This window comes from Aphelocoma coerulescens, chromosome 5 (genome assembly GCF_041296385.1).
Source record: "Aphelocoma coerulescens isolate FSJ_1873_10779 chromosome 5, UR_Acoe_1.0, whole genome shotgun sequence".
NCBI lineage: Eukaryota > Metazoa > Chordata > Aves > Passeriformes > Corvidae > Aphelocoma > Aphelocoma coerulescens.
Genome location: NC_091019.1, coordinates 53311687 through 53334408, shown reverse-complemented (window position 1 = coordinate 53334408; position 22722 = coordinate 53311687). Strand labels below are relative to the sequence as shown.

Genomic DNA, 22722 nt, shown 5'->3' with positions numbered 1-22722 from the left:
CCTTTCAGCCTACTCTCTTAACCTTTCCTTATTGTCTTTCCACCTTTGCTCACAGACTCCTTACAGGTAACACGTATCTTGTAACTAATGAGTGGTTTTCTCCTACACAGTCCTGTAATACAGCTATTGAACACCCCTGTGTAAGAAGATCTTGTTTCTGCAGAAGGGACATGCAAATCAGATTAGACAGGATTTATTGATCAGGCTGCCAGCTCTGCTTTTTAATATTGCCCTTCTTAGATGCAGGCACTGCCAGGGTCTTACTGGGATTCTTGGTGGCAGCTCAGAGATTTTCCTTGGTACAATTCTTTGATTTCATGTTCCCAAGCTTGATTGTTTTCTGTGCACATTGACAGGCTCCCGGAAAAGTCCTGTCAAAGATTTCTAGGCCACTTTTTAAAGAGAACCAGAGAACTCAGTGAGAGCACGAAAATAAACCTACATGTTGTCAGACCTAAAATAAAGGCACTAAAGTATTTCAGGGCATTTAGACGGTATAAAATTATTTTTTTGGAGCAGACAAGCAATGGAGAATATTGACTGTGTCCAAATATTCACTAGCAATATTAAGGCAAGGAAGTCATTAGGGCTGAGAAACACGCATACTGTATAACGCATTAATATGCCCTGAGTTGTTAACTGCTTGTTTCTCAGGGAAACAACCTTCGTGTTAATTGATTTTAATGCTCCCAAATCAAAATTAACAGAACAATAGCAAGTGTTTGTAACCTGCCTCCTTCTGCTCCTCACCAGGACCAGTTCAAGAAGAGCAAAGAAACCTTATCCCACTCCACCCCTCACCCCCCACTTCGGTGAAGGTTTAAGACAGTAGATCAGCTTTGGAAAACAAACTATCTCATTTGCTTAAACCAAAGCACCTTGTTTTATATCTAAGAGGTGTGAAGTGCTAGCAAATGCAAAAGATTAGCTTAATTTATGATCTGGTGAATAGGTTGGTTCACTCAGTTCAGCCTTTTAGCACAGCAGCAACATCAAGGGCATCCTCAGAATGTAAATATTTATGGTACTGGTTTCCAGTTTGGCAAACACTCATACTACAACCTGATAATAGAGTAATAATCCTACATAAGTTTACATGCAATCACAAGTATCTTATTGTAAGCTCTCAGCAGGGCAATCCAACTAAGATGGATCCAGCAGCATCTCACCAGAGGAGCAGCCAGCCGGAATTCCTGCCCGGCACCACACACAAGAACACAAAGAGCAGGAAAGGGACTGACAGTTCCACACACCCAACCTTGATCCACAGACGCCCTGCAGGTGGCAACGCTCCTGCACAGCCCTGACGCCTGCCCCGTCCTTACCACAGCAGACCCAACTCCAGACCAGGCAGTCTTGCCTCTCTCTTCACCAAAGATGGCAAGGACACGTCCCCACCTTTGCTCTTGGCTGCCCCCAGCAGCTCCAGCCGGCCTTCCCCTGGTGTGCTCTTGACCACTATTACCTCTTTGGTCTTCATTTTATGGCAGAGGAATCAGGGAAGAACTAGCAGCAGTACCAGCTTTCCCCATCCTCTCCCTCACCTCCCGTGACAAGCTGCTCCTCCTGGGGAGAAAAAAAAGTCACCCTTTCCTCCACAGAATCTGTCTCATCCTCCTGACCAAGGACTCCTCATGGATCCTTCCAGCTGGCACCAGCCCCCCAGTATTAGCTCAGCTCACTCATTGATTGCCACCCCACACTCCAGTACTATCAGTTGCTTTCTCCCACTGCCTAAGAGCATGAGAAAAGCAGGTGCAAATCTCTACTCAAAAGAGGTATGGGTTTCTTCCTCAAAAAAATGAGTTTATCTGTGCCATCCCTTTGGGATTGGAAGCACATGCTCCCTCTTGCCTCTAGTTTGAGGGACAGCAGAGGATGTTGAGCACAGCATGCAACACTGCCCACCTTCTAAAATGATCCCCTACAACTAGTTTCTTGGGGAAAATACTCTCACTCAACAAAATAAAGCTCTTTGTGAGCATCTGAAGTTTTACAATTTAAGTAGATGGTCATTTTTTTATTGCAGCTGGATTAAAACGATCATTTTTATAAATGTAGAACAACTTGCTTATGCACAGAGGAAATGTATGGCTTGCACGGGAATGCAGGCAAAAGTCCCAATTTCATTCCCCACTCTGTGGCTTTGTCACACACACTTTATAGAATCACTGTTGCTTTTACCTGCTCAATAATACGTTTCAGTCATGCAGAGATTGATATAAACACTACTATATATGTTATGCAAAGGTTTAATCAAGTAATTAAAATCTAAAGAGGGGTAGAAAGCAGAGAAAGTAGAAAAACTTCCATGTTTTGTTAAAAGCAGGAACTCATACTGGGAGAAAAATTTTGCTGCATAGAGGATAAAGACTACCTGACAATGCTAAAGTTCCCTTTATCTAAAATTACTAGCAGATACTACTGAAAATATTCAGCTTGTGCAGAAGACTAAAGATCTACGACACGCCAAATTTGGGGGATTGTTTTTTTAATAGATTTATTTGGTAGCCAGACTAAGAGTTAACCATTGAAGCAGAAAACAATTTTCTTCATTACCTTTTTGGTTACTGTGTACATTCATTTCAATAGGTCAACATAAATAACCAAAGACTTTTGAATTTTACTTCTTTTTCTGAACATTGTTTTACACAACTACCTGTGATTAGCTATAAAAAAGTTCATTTAATTTGAATTCAAATGCTCAGAACAAACCTTCATCGATACCTTAAGCTTTGCATGAATCTGATGTGGCACATTAACAGAAAAAAATGTTGCACTCACATCTCCATGCCTTACAGCCACAAGTGACTGCCCTGAGTGGAACTTACTCCTACACCGTGGGCATTCAGTGACCTCCAGGGACCCGCTGTGGTGACCAAGTGAATACACACAACACACACACACTGTATTTAATCCTGCTGGTACTGACTGTGTTACAACTATACAGCAAGTTTACTGCTAACAGTTTGGCAAATCCTGTGCAGAATTTCTAGTAAAGTTTCTCCACTGCTTGCTCAAGTGAGCAGGAGAGATTTAGAACCAGAACTTGCATCAAATCTATGCTGTCTACAGGTTCCAGTCCGGTTCTCTTTCACTGACCATTCGTAATTTCTTCTTTCTCCAGAACACATTTTCCATCCTATGCAGTGGAGAACATTAGGCTTCAAATCAAAAGCAGTATCAGTTGCATTAGTAATTTAAAATAACGAGCAACTACTGTAGACAATCAACATAAAACACAGTTTATTTCCAACCATTTGCCTAATTCACATGCAAACTGGTTTATATTAATTCAACTGCATTTAGAAATAGCTTAGTTAGCTTTTAACCTTAGCAGTATTGCTATAGAGCTGAAGCTACACTGGTTAATAGAATCTGTTTTCATTTAAAGAAATGTGGTTAGGTAGGTACTGAACACTTCAGAGACTTTCCACAAAGAAATACTTATCTATTCAGTAACCTCTGTGCTGCACTCATCTTACCCACATGAACATTTAATCTGTAAATCCCATGTTTAAAGACTATATTCTCCTGAGCACATCAGCCAGGAGAAAACACTTGGAAACACAACAAATACAAAAAGATAACAAGCAAATAATACAAGATTACAGTAATAACTGAAGTATTCTCCTGTACTATTTCAAGCTAGAATACTGAGGCCTTAAACAATTCCCACATTTTAGCACTGACACAGAACTGCCATACACAAAGTATATAAGCAGGGGGAAAAGCTGTTTTGCAAGAGGTAGAAAAGGTTTTATAAAATATTTAGGCACAATTCTTAGCAGTTTTAAAAGCCATCAGAAAGTTACAAAGTAATAATGACCATTATACATGTATTTGTACAAGTTCTGTTTATTTTTACCCTTTGGAATAAAAGTGTATTTCATGCACTCTCATATAATCTTTTTTCTCCTATACTGTTGGAAAACTGTTTTTCTCCTACATTGTATGTGATTACACAGGTTTTACAGGCTCTCAGGAAGTCTTATCACCAGGAGTTAAACAGAAAAACAGATGCACTATTACCTAATGCTTTTTCAAGAGAAGCAAGGGAATGCAAATGCTGTTTGTATAGGTTCATGTATCAAAGAACAGAGAATCACATACATAAAATCCATAAAAATATTATTAGTTCTTTTGGTTTACTCCCACCTCAATGAAGAAGAGTGCTTTTAGAAGTGAATTTTCTTTTTTAAAACACAAATTTTCACAAACGTTTGCTTTACAGTGCAGTGGTTATACTGGAATTTTCACAATACCCATAAATCAAAATACCAAGATCACTACATTTACCATGAGCTAAGAGACATTCACTTAGTGTCAGTTCAAACAGATGCCTTCTTCAACCTAGAGTACGTAAGGCTTTATGGGTAACAAGTTCTTATCAAAGATTTGCTTTATTCCTGTCACAGCACTTTTTTTTTTCTCATTTTACTTTTTCTCTTGGTCTTTTTCTGCATCCAGAAGCGCTGAACGGATTCCTAGTTTCTTCAGCTCTTCTACAAGATCTCCATTCTGATGCATCTGGAGGAGTATATCACAGCCGCCAACAAATTCCCCATTGAGGTACACTTGTGGGATGGTAGGCCAGTTGGAGTAGTTTTTTATTCCTGAACAAGAAAAAAAAATTATTAAAGGTTTCCCCCCCTCTCCTAACAGAATAGTATTTTAAAAGGAATGCATTGCTTCCACCTGACTCTACCATTGATATTTGAATTTCTTTCCCATTAAGGCAAAAAGTTATCTATGTTACATGAGCACTATCAGGAAAAAATTATGTTAGAGTTAGGTTTGGTTCTCACTCCAACTCAAAGATGTGGGTTGAAAGATATGGAGTCAGCTCCTATACTGGCTTCAAGCAGGAACTGGAAAAACACAGCATCTTTTTTCACTCCCAACAATAAATGACTCTTTCAATCAATTACAGAAATGAGAAGTACTGAAAAATATTGAGAACTGTTTACTTTCTGTTATATTTCCCAGAGGGACTTTAAAATATTTTATGTTCTTACTGAACTCATACAGTTACACTTATTCCTGCAATTTCAATTGCAAGATATATTTGCCCCTGTAGTGGCCTTATGAATTTTAAATTGCTTTATCTTTCACTGCCAGACCTTACAGCACATGGGAGGGGCACAAAGACTGAAGTCTCTTTAAAAGTACTCATTTAACAAAACACAGCTTAAGTCAATTACTAAGTACAGAATTCAAGTTTAAAACTGTATTTCACAGAAGGCAAATGTAAGACCACCCAAAAATATAAACTCATCAGCTGATACACACTGCAACCAGCTTGCACTTAGACATCACACAAAAAAATTACACAGAAGAATCATTGTATCTAACTTGCCACTTTTTAAACGACCCTTCACACAAAGCCATTATTTCTGTAGCAGAGGAAATAGCTAAAACCTACTGCTACCTATTTTTATAACACAACCACGAGCATTTGATTGGATGACAAGTTTTGAATTCAACATTTTTATGTATTTTCAAAATGCAGTGCCTGGAATTTTTCTGCCAAAGGCATGAAAGCCCATATAGCAAACTTAAGCCTACAGAGGTACCTTTTCAGAACATCAGAGCCCACTCACCTTGGAAGCCAACCCTCCATCAACAAATATTAGACCTGAATAGCTGACAGCACAAGAAAACTTGTTTTCCCCTCAGAAAACATTTTAGTCTCTAGAGACTATAAAGGCAAAACCCAGAATACTCAAGCTAAAAAAATAACCATGTAAGGAACTTATGCTTGCTTTATTGGAACTTAAACCACTTTCTTTTTTAAGAAATATGTCTAAGTGCAAAAATATACAATGGGATTATTACTTTAATGTATAAAAGATGCAATATAGCTAATAACTCCCCTTAGCAAAATATAACATGCTTTAAAAATCCACTAAAGCAATAGTAAACTAGAAAAAAAGATTGTTGTGACAAAGTGTTCCTAACCACAAAGTACGTCAGCTAAGAGATTTTATCCTGACGTCAGATTTTGTGCATGGGCAACCAGTGTTTCGTAAGCCCAAACCAGCAAGTTTAGCACATAAATCAAGGCCAAAGGGAACCCATAACCACCCATTCTCCGTCATCACCACCTGTAACTTCTTCCTTAGTTTGCAGAACTTTTAAGCTTTGATGTCAACTTGATTTAACAATACTTTTCTTAAATGCTTTTTGGCCTTTGAGTACCCAAAGCTGCTTAAACTGTCCTATGTATCTTTTAAGCCATCAAAGTTTCAATGAAAACCTATGTTCCATGATTAAGACATGCCTAAGGATGACCCTGGTCAAAGAGCCACTGCAGATATGAAATAGGGCCTGTTTTTCTTAAGATACTGCAATGCTAAACATGAATTGAGAACTAAGGGCTCTGCATAACAAACCTACCGCTAACAAGCATTCCAAGGTAACATTTACACCAATAACTCTTCCACAGAAATATTTTCTTCAAGGACCCAACTACACACACATACAAGCACTGATAGTACTTTTAATGACCTATCCACCTTCAGATAAAAATAAGAATACAATCAAGCTCAGTTGCTCTGTGTGCTGCATTTCATGTGCTGGACAAGCTGCTTGAAATGCCTCCGTGCTGGGGCTCAGACTGAACACTCCCTCCACTGGCCACCCAAGCCTTACCTCGGGGCAGCAGTTACTGACACTGCTGCAGTGGTGTTAAAGCAAGTTAGCCTGGCTACACTTGCTGCACTTGGGATGCATATTTGTGATGATTCTTTTGGTACACAACATCCAAAGGGATCTCCATCTCCCTCTCTGCAGATTGGTTCCTTGCTGTGCTTCAGAAGCTGCAGGCTGTGCTCTGAACTACTGTTTGCTTTGGAAAACCACACTCCACAGGTCAGGGGATCAGTCTGACAGCTGCACTAGCTCACTTTAAGGTAACTATGAAACCAGGATCAGTGCAAAGAGCTACTGAAACGGGTGCCCAGCACGGGTCCCACCCCTCTCCCCAGCTCCAGTTACCAATTCTCAGCCTCTCTTGCCAGCATTAGCACTAATGAAGGATGGGCACATGCCTCTCTCCAACAGCCTGCCCTTACTACAAATGTATAAGCACACATATATTCAAACATTTAAGTTAGGTTCAGGTGAACACAAAACTGGTGGCCAGCTCACATACTGCAATCTCCTTGCAGGTCAGTCTTCTGTTCATGTACTTGGTATTTTCACAGCTAAAGGTTCCACCCCCCCATACATGCAGTGCAGATTATGTTCACAGAGAGGGCCTAAGAAAGGCTCACATGCTGCATATCTAACTTTTTGGCACCTGAGGCCAGATCTGGCCTTCAGTCAGTCACTGCTGAAACACAGTTGGCAACTTAGAGAACTACAATTTCAAGCAGCCCTGTCCTCTCCTCTGTCAGAGATTGCCACCCACAGAAGCATGCACCTCCTGGCTTTTTAGTGTGCAGTAGGTAATACAGCTGAAGCAGTACAAGAATACAAGAATTCTGCTCCCCTTGAGAACACCTGTGTCACTCCCCAAGCCTTCAAGGCTCTGTTTTTCATGCTGGCTTGGCACTCAGCTCACAGTACAAACTCCTACTTCAACTTGCAGGCCCAGTGACCCAGTTAATAAACTGAGCTAGCCCTCTGCACAGTTGGACAGGTGCCAAAGCTGGTGCATGGAAAGGAACAGAACAACTTCTTTACACACCTGAGAACCAGCAGAGTATTGTGCAAGGGTACACTCCGTAACTTCATGCTATGTAGCTTAGACACTGGAGGGCTGGATCAAAACACTAATTTCAATTTAAAGCTCTGGTAGTCAGGAGGGCAATAACCTCTCTGATCACCTAGCACAAGCCCAAGTTCATACAGAGGAAAAATTTAAGTTACACAGGAAGAAAACACTACCTATTCACATGGTCAAGTCCTCAGAGACTCTAACTTATAAATGAACTGCCCATTCACAGGCTCACAAAAGCCCCCACAACCAAAAGTGTAATGCTGATGGTTTGATTTCAGGATTTTGTTTCCTCCTTTTTAGTTTATGAGTTTGTTCTAGTAAACTGTACAATTAATACATTCAGATATGTAAACAGACTTTAGAAAATTACCATGATTTGTTCACTTGCCAAAGGCAGAGGAAGATTAATTTGAACAAAACCAACCTCCATTAACAAAAGATGTCATTACACATAGAAATTCCAGTATCTAAGCTTTTATACCATACCAACTATTATAGCTGTGAATTGAAAAGCAAACAAGGACTGGAAAAATCAGGCTTTTAGCTAAGAGCTAATGAAAAACAGAATCAGTCAGATGACACCAAAAACAAAGGAGAACAAAGTCACCTGATACATGCCAGCATGTGCCTTTACAGCACATTTTAGTACATTCTGGCAAGAACTGTTAATGCCATGCACCTGCAAGACTAAATACTATGTACTTGTATAATTTTGTTTGTTTTAAAACTTTCTCAAGTAACTACATAGAACCTCAACAGTCAGATGTGCACGTTGAAGAGGGAAAGATGAAAAGCATTACCAGAACAGATTACTAGCTTTCCACAGCTGGCAAAAAAATCTAATATAGAATAGTTACTACCACTTGAGCAGCATTGATGAAGCTATTACTAAATATTTCTTATGCAAATAATTAGCATAATTTTGTACTTTATCAAGAGAATCCCAGCAGGCAGTACCAGCTGGAAATGAAGTAGTACAAGTTCAAGCCATATATGAAATTTCACCATACTGTTCACAGGAAAGACAAAACCTGGTAACGAAGAATTTCAGGGGTCTTTAATGCAGCTCTCTATCTCTGAACCAGGCAAGGCAGCGTGGCACAAAGAGCCTGATCTCCAAGCATCACCCTGCGCACACAGCTGTGCCCTGCTGATAACAGACCTCTTGGACACAGGGAGGGTCACAAAAACCAAACCAGGGCGTTCGGGCAGCAACAAACTGATAGCAACCTCAATGGCACATCTCTGCAATACACTTCCAGTTCTACTAATACCCAAACAGAATCATAGAATTAATTAGGTTAGGAAAGACCTTTGAGATCATCGAGTCCAACCCATGACTGAACACTACCTTGTCAACTGGACCCTGGCACTACATGCCATGTCCAGTCCTTCCTTAAACATCTCCAAGGGTGGTGACTCCAACACCTCCGTGGCCAGCCCATCCCAATGTCTGATCACCCCTTCTGTGAAGAAACTCCTCCTAGCATCCAACCTAAAGCTCCCCTGGCACAACTTAAGACTGTCCTCTCATCCTGTCGCTTGTTGCCTTGGAGAAGAGGCCCATCCCCACCTGGCTACAACCTCCTTTCATGTAACTGTAAAAAGTGATAAGGTCACCCGTAAGCCTCCTCTTCTCCAGGTTAAACACCGCCAAACTCCCTCAGTCGCTCCTCAGAGAACATGTGCTGCAGACCCTTCCCCAGCTCCGCTGCTCTTCTCCCCACAATGTTGGCCTCCTTAAAAAAAAAACCAGAGCCCAACCCAGCCCACCCGATAAAGCAAGAGGCAAGTTACAGGTGGGACAAGCAGGCAGGGGCCGCTCCCACAGTGCTCGAGGTCAGCGGCGTTAAGGCAAGCCCGACCTCCCGGCAGCTCCCGAGGGCCCTTCCCACCGGGGAACCGGCCCCGGCTCCGTCCCCACCAGGAGCAGCCCTGGGCTGCACAGGCCCCGGGGAGGCGGCACCCAGAGGTGACCCCGGCCCGGCCCGGCGCTGACCTTGGCGGAGGTCGGGGTCCTGTAGCACGTCGTGGGCGCGATAATCCTCCACGCCGTGCAGCCGCAGGATCTGCACCACGGCGTTGCTGAAGCCGCAGAGCGGCTGCGCCGGGCTGCCCTTCATGAACACCACCACCGGGTGCTCCCGCACCAACCGCTCCACCGCCTCCCGCGATCCCGAGCCGCCGCCGCCCTCAGCCCCGCCGCCCTCCCCGGTCGCCTGGCTGAGCGGGCGCCCGGCCCGGCCCCGCAGAGCGGCGGCGGCGGCCCCGATCCGCCACCCCGCCCGCACCGCCGCGCTCATCGCCCCGCCGCCAGCACCGCCACACCGCGCCCGCACCGCCCGCCGATTGGCGCACGGCGGGACGGGCCGCCGGGGAGCTTCCTCCGCATAGGTGCAGGCACCCGCCAGTCAGAGCCGACAGCCAATAGCGCTGAGACGCAGCGAGACTTGTCCCGCCCAGCAACCCTGAGGTGCTTCGCCTTCCTAGTGGAGGGAACAGAGCTGCTGCGGTCGCACTGGAAGAGGGACCTGTCAATCTAACGCGGATCCGTTTATCCCGCACCCCGCGGATGCGATTGGCCAGGCTGCCGCGGGGCGGGGCTTTCCGCTGGATGTCCGGGCGGGAGGGCCGGCGCTTGGCGTGGGGTTCCTTTCGCTTCCGGGTAGCGGTGGCACTCGTGGGGCTGCTGCTCCTCCTCCTGTCTGGGCCCTGCGCCATCCCCGGGATGGACGGGCCGCGCTTCGCCTCCCGCACCCCCACGCCGGCTCCGCGGGGCCGGCTGCACAGCATGGCGGGGGGCTGCTGCTGTGCTCAGGCTCACCCTTCGGGCCTGGGGGGGCCCGAACACCCCCGGGCCCTGCCGGCGCTGCCGGCTCTCGGGCGGGGTCTGGGTTTTATCTCGCTGGCCCTTTGGTGGTGCAGGCGGTGGTGGAGTTCCCTCGGGCCGGGGGTGTTTAAGAGCCAAGGGAAATCCGTGGAGAAGGGACTGAGGGAGCCGGGCTGCGCTGGAGTGTCGGGCGGGTGTGTGGGGTGAAGCCGCGGTCCTAAAGCGTTTTCAGGTGGCAGCGGGGAAGCTGCTCTCAGAAGAGCAGCGCCGTTCAGTCGGCACTTTTTATCCCCGTAGGCAGCGGAGGCTGTATGTGGGCAGCTGGCAAAGTGCTGCATGGGTCTGTTTTCCTTCCTGGCTTTGGCTGTGTTCAGGGACCGATTTGCCTGCGTTCGATTGTCCGGGTTTGGTTGGTTTTTGATGGGATAAAGCAGGCGGTTTATCTCACTGAGAAAGTAGCGGTGCTTTGCATGCTCGGGTTTGGTGCTGGGAGGGGAGACCCGAGTAGCTTTGTACAGCTTGACCTGCCAGCTTGAGCTGGGTAGGGGTGGCAGCGGGATGGAAAGATGGGAGCAGGATTGGGCTGGCTGCCTGCGCAAAAGGATGGTTCAGTCGGTGCTGGAACAAGGGCAGAAGTGCCTGATGTTAGCCAGAGAAGCGCTGGATTTGGAACGTGTCCTGCAGACGGCCGTGCGTGCAGCCAGCTTTGCTTGATCTCCTGGGCAGATGCCGTATTTCCAAGAACTTGGCGCAGAGCGTGGCGGTCTCCTAAAGCAGCAGGGCCTGTCCTGTAAGTAGAAGAAAATGTTGAAGAGTTTTCCTCTGTGCTAAAATGCAGTCTCTCACAAATAACAAGTCACAGTGTATTTTGAGTGCTAATTTATATTGCAGCTGTAGCATCTGGACTTCTGGTATATTAATGACCATTTGTCTTACTTATATTTGTAATTAAAAGAACTTTTACCATCCAGTTCCGTTCTTGTGAGAACTTTGCAAGCAAGACCAGCTTGTTTTCAGCATTCAGAAGAGTGCTTGCCTAGTTCTTATTTTATGTGGAATCCAGCTGATGCTTGAGTGAACTTTGTTTTAATTTTTTTGAAGCCACCCTCAGGATCACTTCTGTTGCCTTTTATTTAAATTTATTAACAATTGTTGCAAACTTGCCCCTTGCCATCCCTTGTGCATAGGTTATGAATAAGTACAATGTTGCTGCAGTTTTTAAAAGTAGATGTATTTATGAGGAAATACTTTCCACGTTTAATCTGAAGGCAAAGTTCATATGTTGTGTTGCTGATGAATACCCTGTATTTTGTGAGTTGGTATGTTTTGCTTTCAACAGAACATCACAAGTCAGGCTCAGCCATGGTGATCAAGACACAGAGAAGTGTTTGCTTTCTGTGGTTAATGTGTTGTGATTAACATGGTGAAGGTTGTGCAGTATGAAAAAAAAAAAAGTCCTGTTCATGCTAGATGGAACTGCAGTAACTTATGCAGAGCAAAAGTATGTTTTCCTATTTGTTGAACTGTTTCAATATAAAAAGACAAAACAAGTGTTAAATGTAATATCCCAAGTGGTCTCTTTTGTCATTTTAATCAAGTATAAAGACTCCTGCGACTTTCAGGTCCTGGGTGGTCAAAGTGGAATTAAATAAAAATTGATTGACAAGAAAGATACCTTTTTATTCTTAAAGACAACTAAGTGTGTTTTATTCAACAAAATATTGGGCTATGAACAGAACACAATGCTATTTGCCTTCCTGAATTTCGTTCTAGCTATTTCTACAGAGGGATGGTTCACTAGAAATAAGTAACATAAAGACATCAGACTCAAGTGTAATAAACCCTTGTGAGGATATGTTCTTTCAGAAATTGTGTAACCACATTTGTAGCTCAATCCTCTGTAGTCCAAGAGGTGCCCTTGGTTGTTGGTACTCTGGGCATACCAGGCTTGCAGAGAGAGCACCAGTGTGAGGAAGCCGAGGCATGACTGTCAGAGGTGCAGCAGCAACATGCGCAATATTCCTCCAACAGCTGCCATCCTGTTGCCACGGAGATAATGACTTTTCCCATGTCATTATCGATCTATCAACAGTAAGAGCAATTCTGCAGTCTGATATTGTTTAGCAAATAGAGTAATGTCTGCTGAACACTGAAAAAACTGCTATAAAATACTGGAAAGTTTCTCAGAAGTCTGTGTACTAGGTTAAGTAGAAGTACTGAATTTGTAGTTACTGTAGTTTTATGAGATTGGTCTATGAGATATAAAGCTTAACAGAATGTTCTTTAATGAAATATTTAGTATGGTTAAATGCTTTTGGATTATGCAATATACAGCACTAAATTAGTGGATAAACACTTTTACCTACTGATTAGACTTAGAACAACTTGTCCATGTACACTCTAGAAACAGATAATTCTGTCACCAGGTCTTGTCTTTTGTTAGTCTAAGTGAACCTTCTTGTGTTTTCCAGATAATGATTTAAATCATCTGTTCAGAAGAAATATTAATGGGATTCCCATAAGACTCCTGACATTTTGCTGATGTTCCTGTTAGAAGACCTATCACCTCATTTTGAAAACACTAATAAAAGCACCAGTGTTCAAACTGCAGGGCTTAAATGCTCACAGTTAGTCATAAATTGGGTTACCTTCAGGCATTCTGCTGCAGAACAGAATTACTATTTATAAATTTGTGGTTTATTCTCACATGGTATACAAGAAGTTGGACATACAAGAATGATACTCTCAGCAGAAAGGTTTTTATTTGTTTTTAAAAGGGGGAGGGTTAGGGTAGTTAGTGAGAAAGAAAGCCTTGTTTCAGCTTATCAGAACAGAACACTTCTTCATGTTCAAGTCCGATATCTCTGTGTCATTCTGGGTTGTGATAGTGACTGGAAATGGAGTCCTTTATTGTGCCCTAACAATTGAGCTCTGTTTAGGTGGGGATTTTTTGTTTATTAAAGTTTTTAGGTGGGATGGCTTGAGGTCCAGCTGTTCTGCATGCCAGGTAAATCATCTCAGTGCACCATCAGGGTAACATCTGGCAGCACCAACATATCCTCAGTTCTGAGAGTATTACAAATGCTTAACATGTACCTACAGTTCTGGGCTGCCTAAATTGGGAACCCTGAAAACACATCTGTGAAAAGCTCCTGGTTATTTTGGAAATGTGCTAGTTTGAAAAAGTTGTGCAACAAACAGCAGAAATGTAAAAATGCTGTGGGAGTTTTACTGGGTTTTACTGGGAAATTGACATTTTGGAATCTGAACAGTATCTAACTTCCTGTTGTGGATCTAACCTGGAGATCTATAAGTGAGTTTGTTTCTGAACTGGATAGGTAATTAAATAATATCTGTGGATTTATGGCATATTCCCAAGACGGTGTTTGCATTAGCCTTAAAGTACAACAGTCCATTTCATAAATGAGAGAGGTGAAGAATATTTACACAATTACCTGTGTCAGTTTAACTGATGGGGATAAACATGACCTAAGGCACTTTTTGGACTTAAATTATCTAAGGATGCCTTTGGCAGAGAGGGGTCATACTAATCATCAAAGGGAAAATGTCTGAGCCCCACATTTAACAAAAAGAATGGAAGATCATATTCAAGCTTGATTGTAGACCTTTAAATGAGGCGCTCTTTAGACTTGAAGCTCACTTCTTAATGACACTGATATCACTGTATACCTCTTTTCACTCTGCTTTGTTAGTTGTGACGCTGTCGTGAAGCAAGGACAAGTAGTATGACCTCTGTAATAGAGGAGCAGAATTATTCTTTGGGATAAGCAAGTTGCTTGCAACTGTTCTGAATGATGAAAATCTGTTAGATCCTTGTTTCTGATTTGCAGGTGGTAGTGGTTCTTGAGTCTTTCAGTATAACGGAGGAAGCATAATTTTATATGCATCTATTTCCATGCAGAACTGAGAAATACTGCCTCTGAGGAGAACACCTCTTGCCTCTTTTTACCCAGGAGTTAGGAATGCTAAAGTCTTTCATGGGCCTTAGAAAAGACTGGCCATACTCAAGAAAAAAATGGATCTGCTAAATAAAAAGACACCATTATGGTATCAATTCCTGAGCCACAGAAGGCTAGGAAGTGGGGTTGTAACTAAACACATGTCCTGTTCTTTGCTTCCTGTGCACTCACTTGTCCAGTGTCACAGAAACAAGAGTCTTGAGCTCTGAGTATGGTAATTTGGACAATTGTAATTTACTTAAAGTGCTGGAAGTGTCTTGGCCTTTAGTAAGGCTGGGAAAACCCCAGGGCACTCACTACCTGTAGGAAAGATTCTTGTGCCCCAGTTAAGGTCTGCCGGCACACTGTCACAGTAGCTTTCATTGGTGCTTTCATTGGCTTAGTTTGTTTTCAAAACGTGCAGGTGCCGTGAGGCAGCAGAGCATCTGCGATTATCGTCTGTGTCGTGACCACGAGGGGGCCCTGGCAGCTCCGGTCTGGGCACACAGCGCTGGAAGGGCAGGGCTGATACCTTGCTGCCTCGGAGAGTGGTTACATCCCTTCTTCTTCAGCACTTCTGAATTACCTTACCTCTTCTATATATATATATTTTTTTTTTTTTCCTAATTACAGTATTTTGCTGTGTAATTTTGAGACATGCACCACTTTACCAAAACTCACCTCAGCTTTAATAAATAGCACTGGCCGTTTGATCTCTTCTCGTGGCAGAAGACAGATAGTACCAAGTGTGTCATCACATGTGAGTTTCATCTATATGAACTATTATTTCCACAAGTAAAAATTCAAGACTTTTGCACACATTGCTGTATTTGTAAAACAGATGGAATTGCTATGAAGAATCTTAATGATAAGGTGTTTTGTAAAGAGTTTTTAACTTGGTACTGCAATATTTCAATAAAGATTTTTTTTCTCTACACACCCTTTAGTGTTTGTTTTTTTTTTTTCTAGGAATGTGTGTATACATTTTAGCATATTTTTAAGTTCCTGCAATGTTCCTTTGGAAAGGCACTATACTCTAGCCAATGTTGTGACCCTAAATCACATGAATTGCTATTGCTTACTCTTTACTTGACAAATCTAAAAGTCATTCAGGGAGCCTAGAAACTTTTAATTGAAACCCAGGTCTTTGGTGCAAGTGTTCTCAATGTGGTTTTATATTAGATTTGATATAAATAAGCTTTCATTACTGTAAAAATGTTGAGGGTAATTCTTAGCTATGTACTGCATGCTTGTGGAAGTGCAGAGGGGATATTTGAAAGCAGGGATGAAGAAAAGTGAGTAGCTAAACTAAAATTAGTCTTTGCAACCCATGATACTTGTAAAAAAATGTTCCTCTGGTGTACAAAGTGTTGTGCAAAATAAAAGGATCCTCATCTCCCTTGCTTAAATCTTTTTGTGTATACTGAAACTTTCCAGTTTTTATGCCCATTGGAGTTGTTTTGACTGAAATTTCCCACAGGAGGCGTGCCATGGTTTATGTTCTGCTAAAGAGAACTGGAATTTGGATGAGGTAGATGAAAAGTGTATTGCCTCTCAGAAGACAGCTGTAGTGTGGAATTTGAGGGCTTGAAACTTTTTTGAGAACTGATTTTTGACAGGAATTGTGAATGGAAATCTGCCCATGTTTGGCTGCAGTATGAGCTTCTGCAAAATTACTTGTATATATACAAACAAAATTGATCTGAAAGTATCTAGGGTTTCTTTTTGGGGGGGTGTTTGTTTTTATTTTTTGGGGGTATATTTGTTTTGTTAGGGGTTTTTTGTTTGTTTTGGGTTTTTTTTCCCCAAGTGTATGTGATATTGTCCCTGTTTTTCTGATTTTCGGTGGGCTGGGCTAAATCCTGTTTCCAGTAGCAAAAGTCGGGGGAGAATGTGCAAAGGTGTGGGAGGCTGGGACTCGGGTAGAAGGGAACTGTATTTCGTAGACAGCTACAGTGGTTACTCCTACAGGTGGATGGGGCAGTGTCTTCTTTCCCAGCCTATTCCAGTCATTGTTTCTGTCCCTTCAGAGCAGGGGGCTTTTCAGACCAGATGTGTAATCTTAGATGGGACACTTGAGACAGTGTGGAGACAGGAGAAGGAGTCAGGCTGACCAGGAGTGTGGATAAGGCGGTAGCAAGTAGGTCTGATTGCACAGATAGCAGAAACCACTAGAGACAAAATTGGGAATATAAGTGTTTGGGGTAAAAAAAAAATAATGTACCATGAAGAAAATGGAGGGGATAGGAATGAAAGGGCTAAGGTTTAGTGGCACATGCAAAACAGGCTTTCCTAAGAGCATAGAAACAAGTCCTTAAAGCTTTTAGGGGAGGGTTTAGTGGGAGCATGTCTCGGCCTTGTATGTCACCTTGGTGATCACAGTGTGGTGAAGAGCAACAAGCTTGTGATCTTACATTCTCACCCTGCACAAGTTACCAGAGTCACATTCTGATCTGAGGTGGTTTGTGCAAGGATCAATGTGAAGTTGAGTTGTGAAGTTTTGTGTTGATTGACTTCTAAGGAAACAAGTGTGGATCTAAGTTGCTTAATGAATGTTCTTAGAGTTGCAACACAGGACACTCGAGAAATGTTAGTTTTAGGCTGAACAGCTTTCAAAATTGTGTGCAAAGCAGGTCAAATCAAAGTTTTCATTATGACATGAGATTTTTTTCCCCAGAAGGGAAAAATATGTTCAATGCACAGGCATTAATTTTGGTGAGCCCTGAGGTTCAAAAGGAAACTGCTTGCAGTAGGAGAGCATCAAGCCTTTTATATGCCTTCCTTAGATGCATTTTTAGTCTCTACTGTGGAAGGAAACCTGGAAAATTAAAGTACAGTCCTCAACAATGCTCACTGCTGGCGTTTCTCTCTGAGTGTTCATCTTACTGTAGTTAGAAGGCAGACTAGGAAAAGCTCTTGGCTGGCCCTTGCAGTTGTAATTAGAACCAATGAAGCAAAGAGTATGTGAAATTGGAAAATACAAAGTACTGCAAAAATGATTCTGGAAAGTTAGGTGTCTTAAACTGAGTTTGTGAAATCAGCAGGTGCTTTGAACTTGCTGTGGTTTAAATCCCTGCCTGCTGACCCCAGACACTGATGTCACAGGTAAACTGTGTATGTTAAAAATGTCCGTGAGTACAGTAGGATCAATTTGATCACTTGGTCTGCAGAGGAGTTTTTATGGGATGTGAAGAAAATTGGACCCAAACACATAGCAGAAACTTAAAATGGGAGAGGAGGAGTGGGTGTGTTGGGCATACTTGTATTCCTGATGTGTGGACTCAAAGATCAAGAACAAAGTATCTCTTGTGGGAGGTAAAAATGCAAATTCTTAAAGGGGAGCCCAGAAAGTTGAATTTTTAGATTGCTGCAGTTAATTAAAAAGAAAAACTTGTAAAACTGGAAATAATAATATACAGATGAGGGAGGTTTGGGGTTTTTTTGATATTCTAAAATGTTTTTACTCTCTTTTTTTGAAGTATGAAAATGTGTATGTTTTGAAAATCTGAGTTTTCAAAGAGTACTTCCAAGTGCTCCATATAGATACAGTGATTTTCATTAGTCTCACTGTGCACATGCAGTGGTTTTATTGCTCATGACTGCATCACACAAACAGGTTTTTTTGGAGATGGTTATTAACTATGCACTTTAGAGGGCAAGCAGTTCTTTCGCAGAACAGGCAGCTTCTCCACAAATGCAAGCATATGCATCTTTCTTAAATTTCCTTTAAAATAATTGCATGCTTTCTAATGCTTCCCTTCAAGTTAATTTCTTGCAAGTCAGTGATTGAAGTTTCAATCCTGCAGTACTCTCAGCTTTTCCTCTTAAGTTCATAGTAGCCTTCTTCCCTTGCTAATATCCGTGGCAGCTGAGATTGCTCCCCAACCTCCTTGACATAGCCAGCAGCTTGCAGGATAAAGAACTTGGACCTGAAAGTTGTGTGTCATTTAATTGTAGCAGTTCGTGGGCTTGTATAAAGGCCTGCTTTATAATCAGCTTGACTTCATTTTGAACAGACAAACACATGCATTTTCATCCTGGGAATAGCTCTGAGTTTCAGAACAATCACTTTCCTTGTCACAGTGGCACTCAGATCACTCTGAATCATCCTTGGACTCCCTTTCCTACCAGTAGCCCTTTTGCTCTTTGTTCACATACTAATTTTCCATCCTTGCTAGTCCTGGGAGACAGGAGGAGACAAAAGTACAGCCTCACAGCTGCTTTCTGTCACTGTACTTTAGTTTGAGACAATCAGAGTAAGTAGATCTGTGCTCTGTTGTAGTTTCATGCTTGACTACTGTGGTGAGTGATTTAAGGGCTGTGTGCCATGGAAGGAGGAAAGTAAAACTAAAGACTTCCTAGATCGACAGTCTTTTAAACACTGGCATACAACAGTTGTTTGGTGCAGCATGTGTTTCCCATCCCTTAAAAGACTAGATGTAAACAAATTGTTCTACAAACCTGTCATGTCTAGGAAAAGGGAGACTAATAAAGGTGAAAGAGTAACTCCAGACTACTGAGTCTCAGGGAAATCAGTATAGCAAAACTAGTGGAAGGGAAGCAAGGAATAATTTTAATTATGGAATGTCATATATCAACATTTGTCTTTGCTCTCTATTCAGAGGACTTCAGAGAATATTTTCTTAATTAAAAAAAAAAACCAAAAACATTTGTGGAGAGCAGTAAGGAAGAAAACATTAATCCATTGGAATTGGACACAGGAGATTTGGTTTCAAATCCTGATTTTCATGGAGCTTTGGCTTCCCCTGGCTCATTTACTGAGTGCCAGTGGAGGCATTGCTGTTAGTTACAAAAGTTAGCGCTGTATACTCCTTAACCTACAGCCTTCCATTTTGCTGCTGCTTCCTTCACACTTTCAAAGTACATCGAAGAGGCCCCCTTTAGGTACTGGAGGGTTCTATAAGTTCTCCCTGGAGCCTTCTCTTCCAATATGATCCTTCCTGTGTGTTGCTCATTAAACTACAGTGTGTTGCACCTGGCTGTGAGAGTAATTGAACAGGACTGGACTTCTAGGCCAGTCTTGAGAGTTCATTGGATATGACCAGACTTACTGTGAATTTGAAAATGCCGTAGTTCTTACTGGATGTAATTCAATACAGCATCCCATTTGCCCTTCATTTCTGTTCCTTAGTGTTGCATTGGCTATCACTCAGAATAAGCCCAGCTTTCCCCACCCCCTCTGATATCTGAGGCCAGTTGGGATACAAGGGGAGTTATTTTTCTGCCAAATTTAATGCAACAAAAAAAATGGCTGTATTCTTAAAGTGACAGGGTGTCACAACTGATCCAGTAGCACAAAGTCTCACTCCCCTGTGGAGGTGCTCAGTCTGTGCTCAGGTGTGGAGCCAAATTAGACAAAAGGTAGAGTCCAACATATGCAGCAGGGAGAATGTGAAATGCTGGGTTAAATCCATGTGGTCTCTGAGTGAATAAAAGACTGGAAGTTAGCCTGGTTTGCCGGTGTGGTCCTTGGCCTAGTGCTCCTGAGGATATGCTGCTTCAGCATCAGCATTTAAGAGTTTATAGTTCTTGATTCCTCACTGAGGAGAGAGTTCTTCTGTAGCAACTCCGACCACCACCCACAAACGCTTTCTGTCATGAAATGTGCAATGTCGAGTAGCTATTAAAACACTGTCCCTCCCACCCTGACTGCCATGTGACTCATTATTTGAATAACAATTTTGTACTGCTGTACCCAGGCAAACATAAAGGAAAACATCTTAGTATCTTGTAATACTTGTTTGTCATTGGTTATGAGCATGAATAAATGGGTGTGTTGCACTAACAAGAGAGAGTAGCTACCCTGCAGCATTTTAAGTGGTTCTCTGATACCCTACAGACGTCATGCAGGCCCTCCTGTGCAGTAAACCATGCCAACACCATTATTACTTTTGCAGTATTTGGTGCTTTCCGCCCAGTCTCTTGGGCTTTCTGCTCATCACAGGAAATGGCTGAAAATGCTATATATTCACTGACTAAATACTTGTGGTTTGGTTTAGAGGTTGGGCCAGCCGCTTCTAAAAATATATGCCTTTCTTCCAAAGAAAGAGAGCTAGGGCTCCTGTTCTTTCCTTTGCAGAAGCCCCTCCACCCTTCCACACTGCTTGCAGTCATTCTAACCTCTCCTTTGTCATTTAGGTGTGGTTTGTGGGCAGCTTTGTATTGTTTGGGTAATGCAATGAATGCTTATTTACTTAATGCCTGCTGTTTGCCTGTTTGTAGGGATTTTTCTAACTCAGCATGTACAAGCTGTTTGAGGGAGTAAAATCAGAGCCATGAAAGCCTCCACATGGGGAAATGCAGAAGAGGAGCTTAATTCAAGCAATTTTTAGATACAGTGAAGCATTGTCCCCCACCAGCAAGCTTTCTGAATGCAAAGAGTTTAAAAGGTCTAGGTATGCACAGTAACTTCCTGGGGGTGGTTTCCTAAGGAGTTAATAGCTGTCAGTAACAGTAGTTCGTCTACCCACCATGATAACTGAGCCCGTTTTCCCAAGGCAAATTCACAAGCAAGATTTTATATTCTCTGTCATCTACCTATTCTAGACACATTCCTTTGGAGTGCAACCCTTTTGGGTTGTATCCATTTCCTCACACTGTTCCAAAGGTCATTGAGAGATAATCAGCTCTGAATTACCATGGGCAAGAGCAGTTGAATAGGCACTGATTCAATTTTACAGTCTTTATGAACTTCCTCCAAGTAAATAATCTGTCAAAGCCAAGCTAGTGAAAAAATTATTTTCCAAGTTAGATGAAAGGCTTGTCCAGAAACACAAAGAGATGTTGCCCTCTCAGGGACAATTTAAAAGGTCATAGTCACCCCAAATTGTACCACTACAGTACTGTGGGCAGTCGAAGCTTCATAGTCAGAAACATCTGTAAAAGTGCACTCCTTACCATGAAGTTCTGACAAAATTTCCTGTGACCTTTTCCACTGCTGGTGCGGGATAGGGATTCCTGATGCTTTGGGAGCAATATAAATACAGAGCTATTCCAGTTAAGAGTGTGTTGGCACATGGATGGCAGATCACCCTGCTGGCTGTGGGCAGAAGTGAGTCCGTGAAGGCTCCCGCGGCTGCTGCAGCCAGAGAACACGGTTGGTGTAAGTTAGCAACCCATCCAGCATTAGAGAGCTGTCGTCCCCTGCCTCTCGCAGAATGGGAGAGCTCACCCTTTCTTCACTTCTTAACTATGTATCTCGAGGCTCTTGGCCGCAGAACTGTTACGTCTAATCAGAGATTTTTATCGCAAATAGCCGCCCAACTTCCCAGCAGCAGAGGGCAGCAATATAACCCCTGCCAAAGAGGATGGTTTAGTGCTTTGTGAAATACAAGCTTTTCACATGCTCATTCAGTTTGTTTACATTGTATTATTGTTCAAATATGAAGAAGCTGTTCATTCTTTCCTCCTTCCCTCCCTGTGGCTCAGCACCTAGGCTCTCATATGATTACAACTTTCTGATGCTGCAGATGGAGCACAAGATGCTGATGACTGGCTTCTCTTCATGGGCTACAGAACCGAGGCTGTGGCTGGCAACGCACCTCCACTGCTGCTCCTTTTGCTTCTGATTTTTTCCATAATTGAGCACACGCAGTAGACTTTGTGCCTGAATCAGTACTACAGTGGAAACAGATTTTGTTTCCTAAGTTTTCGTTGATTTTTCTCCCCAAAATATCACTTCATGCATCCAAATGAATGCCTGTTGGCAGTGCCAGTGATGAGCTGGGGTTTTCATGCACGTGTAACTGCTGAGATACAGGCTGCCTGCCTGCCTGCTTTGGTGGCCATTCAAAAGAAACATCAAGAGACATTCCCACGTGTTGGCACGGATCGCCGGAGCTCCCGGCACGTGCAAGGATCGCCCGGGGCTTGTCGCCGGTCGCCTGATGTTGGGTGACTCCCAGAGCTCCGAGTTCCCCAGAACACGATACTGTGAGAAACTCAGCTTCTCCTCTTCCGCTGCATTTTACTCGGCTAAAAATAGCAGAGTGCGGGTGCTCACCTGGTGCCCGCGGCCACGGCCGCCCGCCCGCCGCTGCCGCCGCGCAAGCACAGCCCAGCGCCGCTGCCCTCGGCGGGGGCTCCGCGGCCGGCGGCGCTCGCAGGGCGGGCCGGCCCGGGTTACATAACACCGCCCGCCGGGCCGGGCCGCGGCGGTGAGGGCGGGCCCTCCGCGCAGCCCCCGG

General features: G+C 43.2%; 1 protein-coding gene, 1 long non-coding RNA gene and 1 other non-coding gene across 3 annotated transcripts; 2 read left to right on the top strand and 1 right to left on the bottom strand.

The window, feature by feature from the left end:
- Nucleotides 1–3224: 3224 nt before the first annotated feature.
- GLRX5 (glutaredoxin 5) lies at nt 3225–10055 on the bottom strand. Its single transcript, XM_069018192.1, has 2 exons — nt 9726–10055; nt 3225–4616 (listed from the first exon to the last, which is right to left on the bottom strand). Exons 1-2 carry the CDS (start codon nt 10027–10029, stop codon nt 4438–4440), a joined length of 483 nt encoding a protein of 160 aa, XP_068874293.1. The 5' UTR covers nt 10030–10055; the 3' UTR covers nt 3225–4437.
- An 84-nt stretch (nt 10056–10139) lies between these two features.
- LOC138111817 (uncharacterized) lies at nt 10140–15454 on the top strand. Its single transcript, XR_011151463.1, has 2 exons — nt 10140–11346; nt 13028–15454. It is a non-coding gene; the product is annotated as an uncharacterized lncRNA (long non-coding RNA).
- Nucleotides 12452–12725, top strand: LOC138112130 (small Cajal body-specific RNA 13). Its single transcript, XR_011151561.1, has one exon. It is a non-coding gene; the product is annotated as a small Cajal body-specific RNA 13 (non-coding RNA).
- Nucleotides 15455–22722: the final 7268 nt, after the last annotated feature.